The sequence below is a fragment of the Geotrypetes seraphini genome, chromosome 18 (assembly GCF_902459505.1).
Source record: "Geotrypetes seraphini chromosome 18, aGeoSer1.1, whole genome shotgun sequence".
In the NCBI taxonomy this organism is placed as follows: Eukaryota; Metazoa; Chordata; class Amphibia; order Gymnophiona; family Dermophiidae; genus Geotrypetes; species Geotrypetes seraphini.
Window position 1 is genome coordinate 22,166,697 of NC_047101.1, and position 15,217 is coordinate 22,181,913.

At 43.0% G+C, this 15,217-nt stretch overlaps 2 protein-coding genes across 3 annotated transcripts in view; one reads left to right on the forward strand and one right to left on the reverse strand.

Annotated features, from left to right (window-relative positions):
• Window positions 1-1,159, forward strand: part of TNIP1 (TNFAIP3 interacting protein 1) — a 109,780-nt gene extending 108,621 nt beyond the window's left edge. For both annotated transcript variants that reach the window (XM_033927600.1, XM_033927602.1), the window contains exon 18: window positions 285-1,159. In XM_033927600.1, coding sequence (XP_033783491.1) covers window positions 285-328 — 44 coding nt within the window. In that variant the 3' untranslated portion in view covers window positions 329-1,159. The remainder of the gene's footprint in view (window positions 1-284) is intronic.
• Window positions 1,160-7,421: 6,262 nt separating this feature from the next.
• Window positions 7,422-15,217, reverse strand: part of GPX3 (glutathione peroxidase 3) — a 28,807-nt gene continuing 21,011 nt past the window's right edge. Inside the window, exons 3-5 of the mRNA XM_033926849.1 lie at window positions 14,010-14,127; window positions 11,708-11,807; window positions 7,422-8,586 (exon numbers count right to left, since the gene is read on the reverse strand). Of these exons, the coding sequence (XP_033782740.1) occupies window positions 8,356-8,586; window positions 11,708-11,807; window positions 14,010-14,127 (449 nt within the window). The 3' untranslated portion in view covers window positions 7,422-8,355. The remainder of the gene's footprint in view (window positions 8,587-11,707; window positions 11,808-14,009; window positions 14,128-15,217) is intronic.

Sequence of the window (15,217 nt, forward strand, 5' to 3'; positions counted from 1 at the left end):
GAAGAGAAGTGAATTGGCTATCCTAGGTAAGGGCTCACAAATGGGCTTAAATATAATTGCAGCTTTCAATGTGGGTTTATAAAAGTACGCTGGGGATTATTTTCTACACCAACTTTTGGGGCCTTTATCTGTTTAGCTGTGCCTGAAGAAACAGTAAGAGCTGATTTGCGATGTGGTTAAACATACAAATGCTTATTCAGTGAACCAATTTGTGTATGTAAATCGGAAAATCCGCCGTGCTCTCTGATGCCACACCTGCTTCATGCAAAACTTTCTTTCTTTAGACCCTACAGGTCTGGGGATACCGAAAAAACAGAGACAACAGTGAATTTTCAGGAAAAAATGGTGCTTGTATATTTCCACACAAAGATGCACTTCTCTAAAAGAAGGAACCGTAACAGCCCATGTGGAGACGACTGACTTCGGTTATCTGGAGCACCTGTAAGACACTGCAAGCAAAGAGCTTACACATGCCCTATGCCCTGTCTCTAAATATGCCAGAACCTGAGGTCTTTTTACCCATCTTCCACCCAAAACTTTTTGATTTCTATAGTCACCTCTTTGTTGCAGAATATCACCTTTTCCCTCCATAGAAGAAATTCAACTATAAAACCTAGGGATCGAGCAACCAATTGTGGATTTGGGGGGAGATTGTGGTTTGGTTTTTCATTGAACTAGATGACAATTGCAATCAATAGCTATCTTTGATTGTAAAAACAAAATTATAAGTGCATTTTAGGAATAATCTTTCTATTTGAAATCTAAAGTGTGTTAGAGAAAAGTAATTTCACTAGCACAGAGCAATCTGAAGATCACTGAAGCCTGTAACTTTATGGATGGATAGACACTAAAAGTGAAGAGAGGGTAATTTTTTTTTTTTCAAAGGAAACAGAATAAATCTTTCCTGATGTGTAGAGTGAATTGTAGTAAACATCATAAATGACAGTGGGAACCATTGATAGTGAGTTCAAGAACAGCCTTGCAAAGGAGTGTGGGCTTTCTGGAATTATCTGCTATCATTTATGTAAATGTTACATTATGTTATAAACACAGAGGGCCCTTGGAAGATATGAAGATGGAATAAAAGTATAGAGCATTTCCACTCACAGTAAAATTTAAAATAAATTCAAATTTAAATAAAATATTTCTGTACTCAGTATGTAATTAAACTCTGAAATTTGTTGCCAGAGAATGTGGTGAAAGCGGTTAGCTTAGCAGAGTTAAAAAAAAAAAAAGATTTGGATAATATCTTAAAAGAAAAGTCCATAAACCATTATTAAGATTAACGGGAAAATCCACTGTTTATTCCTAGGATAAGCAGCATAAAATCTGTTTTACTCTTTGGGATCTTGCAGATGCTTGTGACCTGGGTTAGCCACTGTATGGAAACAGGATAATGTGCTTGATTGACCTTTGGTCTGTTCCAGTAAGGCAATTCTTATGTTCTTAAGTTTAAAAAAGAGGCATAGAGAAACGTGGATTGCACCAAGCATCAGTTACATACCTGGAGGGTCGCAGATACAATCCTGACCACCTTTCTGAGCAGACTGGATGGGCCATGCTGGTCTTTGTCTGCTGCCATTTACTAAGGGGTCGATTTCTTGGTTCAATTACTTGTGCAGGGCTATCCAGATAATCAATGGCACTCAACTGGTTAATGCCATTGAATATCGGCACCAGCTACTAAAGTCGATATTAATTGACTAAAGGCTCCTTTTACTAAACTGCGATAACAGTTTTAGCGCGCGCTAGACGCTAATGCCAGCATTGAGCTGGCGTTAGCTTTCCCGCGTAGCGAGAGGGTTTACGTGCGCTAATATTCTACGGGTGCTAAAAACGCTAGCGCACCTTTGTAAAAGGAGCCCCCAAGTTAACTGGACAACTCAGGCTGCATCAAATACAGTCCTATCTTTGTCCAGTTTCACTTAAGCAGCTGAGTTCTGCACAAACCATGTTATTCAATGCCAGTGCCCAGACATGGCTGAACAGTGAAATCCATACTGCTACTATTTATACCGGACCGTATCAACTCTTGTATCCCGTAAATGTCAGCTAGGAATCATTGCGGCCTACACAATATTAGAATTGCTACAGAATGGGAGCCCGCCGGGACAGTTAGGGAATAATGCTTGAGTACCTGAATAATTTGTAATCCGCATAGAATTTTAGGATAGGAGGAAGGTTTAGAACCAATGCCAGGAAGTTCTTCTTCACCCAGAGAGTGGTGGACACATGGAACGCACTCCCGGAGGTTGTGGTGGGGCAGAAGACACTACAGGGATTCAAAGAAGGTTTGGATAAATTCCTGAAGGAAAAGGGGATTGAGGGATACAGATAGAAGTAAGGATAGGTTTTTTAGGGCAGGGAACACTTGACAGGTCATGGACCTGATGGGCCGCCGCGGGTGCGGACCGCTGGGTGCGATGGACCTCTGGTCTGATCCCGGTGGAGGCAACTTCTTATGTTCTTAAATAATAATAATAATATTACAAAGAAATTGCAAGGAAGATATCATGCATGGGAATGGGTCAATGCATTGAGGTCAAAAGGTGAGTTTTCAGTGCTTTCCAGAACTGGAAGTATGTGGGTGTTCGTCGAAGGCTGCCCGGGAGGTTATTCCAGATTCTGGGCCCCTGAAACTCAAAGAGAGCCTTCCTTCGAACATGGCATGCAGAGGAGGGTAGTACTTCGTTGGATTGTCCTTGAGTTGTGGAAGATCTGTGCGATTTGGATGGCGGATGTGGGGAATGCTACCCTGCATCTGACTGGCAAACAATGTAGTTCCTTAAGGAGAGGTGTAACCCTCTTGTATTTGGTCTTGCGTAAGATTGGCCTCGCCACTATATTTTGGAGCAATTGTAGACTTAAGGTCTTTCTCAGTAATACAGCAGTAGAGGGAATTACAGTAGTCAAGGTAGGAGAAGAGGATCGCTTGAGCCATTTATCATTTCTAAAGCACTGAAAGGCGTACCAGCACTGTACTTTCAACATGTAATAGACGGTCCCTGCTCAGAAGAGCTTACAATCTAATTAGGACAGACAGAACAAACGGGACAGATAGGGATTAGGGAGTTTCTTGCAGGGAAAATAAGATGGACTTGTGTATCTTACGGTGAGTGGAAGTTAGCAGTTGAAGGCAGCCTTGAAAAAGTGGGCTTGTAGCTTGGATCTGGGGATAATTCCAGTAACAACAACAAAACAAACCCTGACTGCCGCTGGCTGGATAGTTACCGCCTTATTACTGTGTTTCCAACATCGTGTGGCATCCAGCTTCTACCAGTCCTGTCTGTTTTCCTGTGGTGGTTTCTTTTCCATGTCCCCCTCCCCCCCTTCCCTACACCCATCTTTTCCATTTCTAATTGCAAAGTTCAAACCTCTACAATTGTCCATAGTGCAGTGATTCTCAATCCAGTCCAGTTTTTAAGATATCCGTAATGAATATGCATGAGAGACATAACATAACAGTATGTTCTTATATTATGCAAGTAAACTTGTAACCCGTTCTGGGCTCTTGTGGGAGGATACTACTGTTAATTATTTCTATAGCGCTTTCAAACATACGCAGTGCTGTACAGAGTCACAAAGGAGACAGTCCTTGCTCGAAAGAGCTTACAACCTAAACAGGCAAGACAGACAAAACAGGATGTCATGAATATAGTTAAGGAGAACGGTTAATCTGTTGGCTGGGTTGGAGGGCAGGACAATCATGCCATTGTGACATCACTGAGGAGGTTGGCTCTTATTGGTGGAATGAGGCATTATGACATCACAATCTCAGGTTCACAAAGACTGAAACTCTTCACCCTACTACTATGAATTATTTCTATAGTGTTACCAGACGTATGCAGCGCTGTACAGAGTCACATAGGAGACAGTCCTTGCTTGAAAGAGCTTACAACCTAAACAGACAAGACAGACAAACAGGATGCCATGGATACAGTTAAGGGGAAGGGTTAATCAGCTGGCTGAGTTGGTAGGCAGAGGAGTAGGGTTATGGATTGAAGGTTATATCAAAAAGGTGGGTTTTCAGTCTGCTTTTAAACAAGGTAAGGGAAGGGGCTTGGTGGACAAACTCGGGTATTTATTCCAGGCATAGGGGGCCAGCTAGATGAAAGGAACAAAGTCTGGAATTGGCAGTGGAGGAGAAGGGTAACGCTAAGAGCAGCTTATCTGAGGAACGGAGTTCTCTGGGAGGTGTAGAAGGAGAGAGAAGCAAGGAGAGATATTGAGGGGCAGCTGAATGAACACACTTGTAGGTCAGCAATAGGAGCTTGAACTGTATGCGAAGGCAGTCCACAATCCAAAATGGCATTTTCTGTATTAACTGTTTAATGGGTCAATTGGCGCTCAATGAAAGCCATGATACACATCTTACATTGCTAAATAAATAGGCTCCTAAATTTTATTATTTATTTGGATTTTGTTAAAAAAAACTAAATAAATAAAAGAATTAATATTCTGCAAATACCTCAATGTGGCTTACAATCAAGAAAATGCATAAACAAATCAAAAAAGAACCTATAAATGAATAATAATTTACATAAAAAATATTTTTAAAAATAAAAGATTGCTCAAAATTATAAATAAGATAAATTAGTGTCTAATTGTTTGGAACAAATTTTTGAAACTAAGATAGAAATAGTACATATTCAGAAAGGTAATTTCTTCCATACCATGGCCTAACATTGAATATATGGGAATAACACTGGCAGCAACCAACCCATTCATAATTAAGATAAAAATCATGACACTCTCCATCAATCTCAGAATCATTCCAAGAAAAGCTCGCAAAGCCACGATGTTCCAGAAGCTGCTTTATTTTGCTTTAGTTCTGCTTGCATTTCACATTTAAAGCATTCAGAAGTGGGAGGGCGGGGGGGGTCTAATGGAGAATGGGACACATCCATGTGTAGGAATACACAGAGCAGCCTGAATGCACTGGAAGGGCTGCCCTATGACTACACAAGACTCGGGACAGGTCCTTCAACTGTGTGCTTTAGGGCCTGACCTTCAGGATGATGTGTCTGCCTCCTCCTTGAACCCCCCTCTTGCCACCCTCTGCTCACTGCTCGGAAAGACAAGCCTACACAGAACAGACACATCAACAAGTCAACATGGTTTACAAAGACGGCTGTAGCTCATTCACCCCTGCCGTGTTTCAAAGATGGGGGGGAAATGTCAATGTGGAAGAGAAAGAAAATCAAATACTAAGAAGACATGATGCAGGAACTTTCTCTGGAATGAAATGGTAAATTAAAATGGTCTAATCTCCAACCAGGTACAAGTAACCCCTTATTGGACAATGTTTTAGATTCCAATAGATTTTGAGCTTTGCTATCATGAGAGGGGTTATGTAGTATTAATAGGCAAAGTGATGATGGCAGAGGTCTGCAACTGGGGAGCCCTTTTTAATATGTAAAGCACCTCAAAATTACATGGCCCAGCAGGGGATGGCTCCCACCTGGTTGATCAATAATCCATCTTCAGTTTATAGTGGGTAGGCCATCTTTAAAGGAACATGGCCATATTCTCAAATTTCTACTATTTTTGGCATGTGAGGCCAGCTTTCAGCATTACATATTCAATTTTAGGTATTCATTCCCAATGACAACCATTTTATCCTTTAGTTTTTGCTGACACGCGTGGAATCTGATGCGATAAAGGGAAGTTCTCCTAGAGCAGTGTCTCGCAAACTTGCCCACGGCATGCTAAACTTGGGGCTGCGGCTGGATGCTCTCCGCACATGTGCAGATGTTGACACAATGACATCACGCATGCACAGAGGCCCTCCAGATGGGGCCCTGAGCTTGTTAACCTTAAAATGAATACGCCGGTGGGGAGGTGCGGAGAACAGGAGAGGTGCCGGCGCCTGCTGCTTCACCTACACAATGTGCCTCTTGCAGCACACCCAGAATCACGCCACGGCACGCACACAGTTTGCGATACACTGGCCTATAGTAATGGTTCTCAACCCAGTGCTTGGGGCACACCCAACCTGTCAAGTTTTCAGGATACCCACAATGAATATGCAGGAGATAGATTTGCATACAATGGAGGTAGAGTATGTAAATGTATATTGCACCTGTTCATTGTGGATATCTTGTAAACCTGACTCGGGGGGGGGGGGGGGGCGGAAAGGGGAGGAGTGGGTAGGGTGCCCTGAAAACTGAATTGAGAACCCCTGTCCTAGAGAAACCAACTTTGAAGGCCAGCTTGGTAGCTCAGTGGCATGGCTATGCACTAGAGGTCTGCACGGGAACGGGGATAGCGGGAGTCCCACGGGTATCCCCTGCTAACCAACGGGACTCCCACGGGGACCCCCCTCTGGCCCACGGGACTCCCATGGGGACCTCTCTCTGGCCCACGGGATTCCCACGGGGATGGAAGGCTTTGGAAGCAGGGTTCGTCCATATAATATAATGGACACGTCAGCCTTAGTAAAATTACCTGAACAGAAAACAAAAAAAGGGTTCCACCAAAGAGATTCCACAAGGAAAACAGCAGCGCAAACACAAAAGAAACTGTGGAATTGATTATCCTGTTAGAAGTAATTGCTGCTCTTTATGGGGACGGGCGGGGATGGAGGTAATTCCTTGCGGGGATGGGTGGGGACAGAGAGGATCCTGACGGGGACGGGTGGGGACGGAGAGGATCCTGGCAGGGATGGGTGGGATTTCTGTCCCTGTGCAAATCTCTACTCCGATTTCTCAAGGCAGAGGAGTTGTATGTACAATGTTGGAAAAGCAGCAGTGAGGTGTAAAAAAAATGGGTGCACAAGTTTGAACTATAAGGAGCACACTGGAGGATTGTTATATGAGATGTCAAGGGTCAGGGTCATATGGACATCAAACAGTGCTGTACTCTTCTGTCAGCATGACTGGAAATCCTTTAAATTTCCAGAAATTATTATGTAGTTTACAGGGTTCAGGTCTGCTTTTGTGCTATCATTTCCAGGACATAAATTGGAAGGAGGCCATTTTATTTGTTTTCGCTATAGATATTGGACTTCTTAAAGGATCTTCAACTTGAAACTTCTGTTTTTTTGGTCTGGCACTTTTCTCGTGCTATTTTGTCTTTCATAGACAACGGCGCGAAAGACAAAAGTGTGTGCCGACAATTGAGCGCAGCGCGGAGGCGCGCACCGCACAAAATTACAGTTTTTAGGGGCTCCGACAGGGGATTTTGTTGGGGAACCCCCCAGTTTACTTAATAGACATTGCACCGGCGTTATGGGGGGTTTGGGGGTTGTAACCCCCCACATTGTACTGTAAACTGAACTTTTTCCCTAAAAACAGGGAAAAAGATAAGTTTTCAGTAAAATGGGGGGGTTACAACCCCTCACACCCCCCACAACGCCCCCAATGCGGCGCAATGTCTATTAAGTAAAGTGGGGGGGTTCCCCCCCACGCCCCCCCGTCGGAACCCTAAAAACAGTAATTTAGAGCGGCGCACGCCTCCGCGCTGCACTCAATTGTCTGGGCGCGCCTTTGTCCCGGCGCGCTTTTGACCTGACACCATGAGAAATAGGCCTCTGTCAGGCCTTCATCTGTGGTTACCTGAGATTGCCACGTCGCACACATTGGAGATGATCACGAAACACAGCAGGATGCCACGATGATATAATCCCTATTAATGAAGAACCTCAATTAGACCTTAATTGAAGTTTTTCATTAAAAGGGATTGCCTCACCTTGGTGTACTATTCTTATTCCTGATCATCTCCACTGTGTGTGATGTACTTTTGAACGAGATGGAGCTTTGTTCATTACTTGATATTATTGTCTCTCTTCACCTCACATAAAATAAATTAAATGTAGTCCAGCCATAAGCCAGGGCTCCCTCTAGGACAGGGGTGGGCAACTCCGATCCTCAAGGGCCGGAATCCAGTCGGGTTTTCAGGATTTCCCCAATGAATATGCATTGAAAGCAATTCATGCAAATATATCTCATGCATATTCATTAGGGCTTTCCTGAAAACCGGACTGGCTGGTGGTCCTCCAGGACAGGGTGGGAACCACTGGTGTAAAGCACTGATGCAGAACCACCAAACCAGCCTTATGTCTTTCTCTTTGCCCTGGTGAGTTTTCGTGTGTAAATTCATTGGTCATACACTAATATTTGTACTCTGTAATGATGTTTTATCATTTGGATTTAGTGGTGTTTCACATAGAAAGCAGTGATTACTGCAAATAACAAAATATTTGTTTCTTTTACTGTGGACTCAGTGCCAGCAGGTATGTAATCAGTTTTAGATGTCTAGTTGCCTGGGATATGTTTTTACTGGAATTAGCTAATGTATTATTCTTTCCTGATTTTCAACATATACATGGTGCATCCTCCTTTTCCTTTTCTAGCTTTATGCCCCATTCAGGAGTTTTCTCTGCTGGGTGTTCGTAGATATTATGTGATCTTTGATGTCCTTCTTCACGACTGCCATGTCGGATCTTGGGTGCCAGCGTTTCACTGGCTTCCCATGGGAATCAACCAAAAACTTTTCGAAGTTCCATTTGATGTCATCAACCTTGAGGGGGTCCCAGAAGAGGTGCTCAGTACTGCCAAAACTGTCCCCAACTGGGGGACAGGATTCCTGTAAACAAAATAAAATATATCTCTGGTGGCATACAATTTATCTTATCTAAAGGTTGCAGAAAAATATAATACTGTAGATACCACAAAATCTGTATCATTCGGAAATCTCTTGAAACTTATCGTTCAAGGCTTTAATATACTATCTCATCAATGGGTATTATGATTGTTTTTCTGTAAATTATAAACTGATTAGGAGCCATTTTTTTACAAAGCCGCAGTAGTGATTCCCATGCGGCAAATGTGACAAAGCCTTTTCAATTCTAAGGCTGAATGTTAGTGGCATAGAGGGACATTATCGATATAAGCAAAAGATTGTGGAAGATGATGTTCTAAAAGATGATTGATTTATCACATCTTCCAAAAGAATAAATACAAGTAAAATGGTCCACATATGTAGTTCTAGCTAGCGTTATTTTTGGCGCCACTCCATTCATATCACAGTTATTGAGAGAGTTGTTTAAAGACCCTCATATTGTTTTTAGTCCACTTTTGTTTTCCGAGATCATTTTATCCAACTGGACTCCTGAGGAAGGCGTGTTCGCCAAAACATGGACCGTGTAGGGCAGGGGTGTCAAAGTCCCTTCTCGAGGGCCTCAATCCAGTCGGGTTTTCAGGATTTCCCCAATGAATATGCATGAGATCTATTTGCATGCATTGCTTTCATTGTATGCTAATAGATCTCATGCATATTCATTGGGGAAATCCTGAAAACCCGACTGGATTGCAGACATCAAGGAGGGACTTCGACACCCCTGGTGTAGGGTCTGGTAGAACTACATATGGCAGGGGTGTCCAATGTCAGTCCTCGAGGGCCGCAATCCAGTCGGGTTTTCAGGATTTCCCCAATGAATATGCATGAGATCTATTAGCATACAATGAAAGCAGTGCATGCAAATAGACCTCATGTATATTCATTGGGGAAATCCTGAAAATCCGACTGGACTGCGGCCCTCGAGGACCGACATTGGACACCCCTGACATATGGGAACCATTTTACTTGTATTTATTCTTTTGGAAGAAGTGATAAATAAGTCAGCCACAGTCTTTTGCTTTTATTGTTTGGATTCTTTTTACTGTGGACTATTGGGTCTGCCATTTTTGTTGCATCTAAATCCGATTTTGGATGAATTGCGGAACAGAACATGACTATTTTGCAGTTGAACCATTTTTTTTTTTTTTTAAACACACAAAAAAGATTCAAATGAAAAACACCAAAAAATAACCATTAGGACATAGGAGGGGGCCAGCATTCTTAGCAGACTAGCCACACAGACATCGCGGAAGAGCAATGGGTCACTCCACGGAGCACTGCAATGAACTTTGCATACAAGGTCCCAGATACACATCTCACCAAAACCCCCTCACATTGTATGGCAAGCCCTCCAAAACTCGTCCAAAACCTTTTATGTATGTTTATATGGAAACTGTCTAGGTATAAATGATATATACATTTTATAAATAAATACTATACTCAACTGTATACTATCTCAATAGCCCTTATGCATGCAGGTGTCACCTATATGTCAGTATAGTGTGGATGGGTTTTGGTGGGCTCACAGTTTCCAAAACAAGTGTATTAGTTATACTGGGATATGGACCTGAATCTATTTTCTGCAGTTCACTGCACTGACCACTAGGCTACTGCAAAGACTTGCTTGCTGTTCTACTAGGACTGGCCATAAGGCTGTCATGCATGCTGGTATGTATTGTTTCATTCACATAAGAACATAAGAACTGCCATCTCCAGATCAGACCTTTGGTCCATCAAGTCCGGTGATCCGCACACGCGGAGGCCCAGCCAGGTGTATACCTGGCATAATTTTGGTCACCCATATCCCTCTATGCCTCTTGTAAGGAGATGTGCATCTAGTTTGCTTTTAAATCCTAGAATGGTGGATTCCGCAATAACCTCCTCTGGGAGAGCATTCCAGGTGTCAGAACTTCCTGATATTTGTCCTGGACTTGACCCCCTTAGCTTCAGTCCATGTCCTCTTGTCCGTGTCACATTGGACATTGTAAATAATTTTTTTCCTGCTCTATTTTGTCGATTCCTTTCAGTATTTTGAAAGTCTCGATCATATCCCCTCGCAGTCTCCTTTTCTCAAGGGAGAACAATCCCAGTCTCTTAAGTTGTTCCTCGTATTCCAAGTTCTCCTTACCTTTTATTAGCTTCGTTGCTCGTCTCTGCACCCTCTCCAGCAGTTTTATATCCTTCTTTAGGTTGGGAGACCAATGTTGGACACAGTATTCCAAGTGTGGTTTGACCATTGTCCTATAAAGCGGCATTATAACTTTCTCCGATCTACTCGTGATTCCTTTCTTTATCATGCCTAACATTCTATTTGTTTTCTTTGCCGCTGCCGCGCATTGTGCCGGTTTCAGGGGTCCTATCTATCAGTACACCCAGGTCCTTTTCTTGTTCGCTCTTACCCAGAGTTGCACCTGACATTCTATACTCGTGTTCCTTGTTTTTTCTGCCTAAGTGCGTTACTTTGCACTTTTCCACATTAAACTTCATCTGCCATTTCTCTACCCATTTCTCTAACTGACACAAGTCACTCTGGAGTTCCTCGCTATCTTTCTGCGATCTGATTGGCCGGCATAGCTTTGTGTCGTCTGCAAACTTGAGAGGTAAGGGGGGGGGGAAGTGAGTGACCACTGGGGGGAGTAAGGGAAGCCATGGCTTCATGCCTTCAGTTTTTGACACATTCATTATTGAAACAGGTCTAGCCTCAAACATCCAAATTTTGCCCTGGATGTTTTCTGCACTTTGCCTGGGTTTTGGAAAGCCCCGAGCTCTGGACGCTTCTGGAGGGCCTTCAGCAAGCATGCACGGATGATGTCACACGCATCCGCGCATCCTGGAGACCCTCCAGACACGACCTGGAGTTTGGCAAAAAAGAGATGAGACTTTTGGGGAGCGGGACTGGAGGTGAAACAGGACAGGTTGGAGGCAGAACAAGGCAAGGCTGGGGCAGAACAGGGGGGGGGGGGAGGGGAGGGGCATGCGTCAGGGTTTTCCCATCCTTAAATATGATGGCCCTAATTATACAAAGCAACCCGACCATCCCAATGTTGCCGTAATTCAGTGAAAAGCTATCGTATCTATCTTCACTTACCTTCAAGAAGGTGTAAAAGGCCTGCTCATTCTCTCCATTCACATCACCTTTCTCAAAGAGCTGAAAATTTGGGATAAATCCTCCTCCAGGACGCACGTATCTTGAACAGAAAATGGAAGATCTTTAGTGATCTGTTGGCTGATAGCTAGGGCCCAGTATTTTTTTCTTTATATGGCTCTCATCAAAAGGTATTGGAATAGGGAAAGAAGGCACAGGTGCCCTGGCACCCTCAAAACTTTCCTTCCCTCTGTCTCCCACAAGAATTCGACTTCTTATAATAATAATAACAGTTTACATACCGCAGGACTGTGAAGTTCTATGCGGTTTACAATGATTATAAATATTACAGATTGAGTAGAATTGTTGTGGGAGAGATTGTGCAAATCAGTTTCCTATGTACTTTAAGAACAGGTATGTTTTCAGGTGTCTCCTAAATTCCCCATAGGTATTTCCCCATAGTCTACACCCCCCCCTTAAACCCCACCTCTCTCTTCTCTCCCCTATTTAACTTCTCCTAAATTTCAGTATAGTCCTCTCAAGTTTCAAGTTTCAAGTTTATTAGGATTTTATATACCGCCTATCAAGGTTATCTAAGCGGTTTTACAATCAGGTACTCAAGCATTTTCCCTCTCTGTCCCGGTGGGCTCACAATTTATCTAACATACCTGGGGCTAAGGGGGACTGAGTGACTTGCCCAGGGTCACAAGGAGCAGCGCGGGGTTTGAACCCACAACCCCAGGGTGCTCTCTTAGTCTGTACTCTGAAAAATTGTCTGTAGCCTGATAAATACTGCACAATCTTGTATGTCCAAGCATCTAAACCTATTGTACATCTTATTTGCCTAATTACTTCTACTGTGTATGTTTACTTGTAGACCGTTCTGAGCTACTGGGAGAACGGGATATAAATCTAAATAAATAAATATTAGCAAGCGTATGTAGTTGTTTCAGATCATTGCCCCATAAAGCTGCTTGATGAGAGAGAAGATGTTGGTGATGTCTTATCTCTGTTTCCCTGGGGCAGTGACACAACATGGCATTTAGAGAATATGCATCACAGCTGACCAGAATGGGACCTTGAGCAATTTGTGTGCATAACTGCTAAATGATGCCAGATAGCATCAATTAAATACTATTATGGCCCATAATTGGCTGTTGAGTACAATTAATAGCCAATTACTGAATTAAAGTCTATTAGTTGTGCACACAAATTTTCATGCCAGTCACAAATTTGGGCATGCAACTGTATAGAAGGAAGATGCATGAGGCTAGTAGCTAATCCATACAGATGCAGAGCTTCAATGTCATAGGAAAATCTGCAATAGGGTAGACACCCATGATGGGATGCATAATATGAGGAAGGACCTAGCGAAGCTTGACGAATGGCCCGGAATTTGGCAGCTAAGAAATGCAAGTCATGCATTTGGGCTGCAAAAGACAGAGGAAATGGAACAATTTAGGGTGTGCATGAAAGAGGAACGGGACTTGGGTGTGATAGTATGTGATGATCTAAAGGTGGCCAAACAGGTTGAAAAGGTGACGGTGAAAGCTAGAAAGATGCTTGGATGCACCGGGAGAAATACGGCCAGTAGGAAAAAGGAGGTGTTGATGCCCTAGTGAGACCTCATTTAGAATATTGTGTACAATTCTGGAGGCCCCACCTTCAAAAAGGATATAAACAGGATGGAGTCGGTCCAGAAGAAGGCTACTAAAATGATCAGTGGTCTTTTTTATAAGGCTTATGGGGACAGACTTAAAGATCTCAATATATATACTTTGGAGGAATAACAGGAGAGGGGAGATATGATAGAGACATTTAAATACCTACTTAGCATAAACGCACATGAGGCAAGTATCTTTCAATTGAAAGGAAACTCTGGAATGAGGGGGCATAGGATGAAGGTGAGAGGGGATAGATTAAGAAGTAACCTCAGAAAATACTATTCACAGAAAGAGTGGTGAATCCATGGAATGGGGTGGTGGAGACATAGGGGCAAATTCTATAAATGGTGTCCCGATTGTAGGTGGTGGTAGGTGTCCTACCGCTATCTAACCAGCCAATCGGGATACAATGCAATTTTTTTTTTGGGTGCTCAGACCCATGTGTGCATGTATCCAGTGTGGCCTCCCAGGTTGGTGTACAAATTTTGTACACAGCCTATATGCATACAATTTGATTACTGCATGACTTTAAATCAGATTGGATAGCATCCTATCTTTGTCACGTTTGAAATGAAGATCTCTTTCGCTCCTTTTTCTCCCCATGTAACCACAAGCTACGGTCATTTCCCTACAGTACTCACTTTAGCGCAGAGAGGATTTCAGAATTCTTTCCAGGTTCTTGTTTTCCAAACTGGTTTGAAGGGAATCCCAGGATGCTGAATCCAAAGTGTCCCAGTTCGTCTTGTAGTGCATTCAAGTCTGCATGAAACAGATAGTTTGGGTATATGATCATACAAATACAGTACTACATATCGGGGATAACTCTATATAAGTTGACTGAAGTTAGGCCAGGATGATCCACGCTAAGCTTGTGTTCTATCAAGGTTGTATAAAGGATAATATTCTAGATTTCTCTGCCTAAATCCTATCAATGGAAAGAAAAAAAGGAGCAGAAAAGACTAAAGGTATCAGTCTGACAATGCATTTTTAATCACAGGCCAACATATAAAGGGGTTGGGACTTGAAATACTGCTTTCTCTGGGAGGTTACAATCAAAGCAGTTTGCATATTTTAGACAGGTACTTATTTTGTACCTTGGGCAATGAAGTGTTAAGTGGCTTGCCCAGAGTTACAAGGAGCTGCAGTAGGAACTGAACTCACAACCTCAAAGGGTTGAGGCAACTGCTCTAACCACTAGGCCACGCCTCCATTCCATATGCTTTAAAACAAAACAAGAACCTGACACAGGCCATGATTTAGCAAAACCTCCTTCATCAAGGGTCCAACATAATCCAGTTGGCACTGTAGCAGGCACAAACCTTTCATGTGATTACAAATTGTCCCACAAACAGAGCGTCCTAGCACGGCAAGCTGCATATATTTTTTGGGTGTGTAAATCCTAGGAATACCCATGTCCTGTCCATGGCCACACCCCCTTTGGAATTGTGCCTTATAAAAATTAGGTATGCATGTTATAGAACAGCTCAAACAACAAAGATTCTCCCAAGCCCCAAGAAGGAAACTGAGATGAGAGGGAGAGACCACTGGTAGAGAGGATCCACTCGAAATAAGTGTTAGATCTATTAAATATTAGAGAGAGCCCTCAGTCACACAGCCATCCTCCAGTCCCCCAGAGGTAACGGCTGTCACTGGTTTGCACCCAGAAAGGTGTCAACTGTGAAACATCCCCGGGCTCTCTTGTGAATTTTAGTGATAAATAACACAAAAGTGCAAAAGAGTGCATAAAAAGTGAAAACACCCTCTCTACTAGTGGTCTCTGCCCCTGATCCAGGGGGGCCAAACAAGAAATTTCAAGTGTCCAAACTCAATAATCAAGCCAATGGAAGAT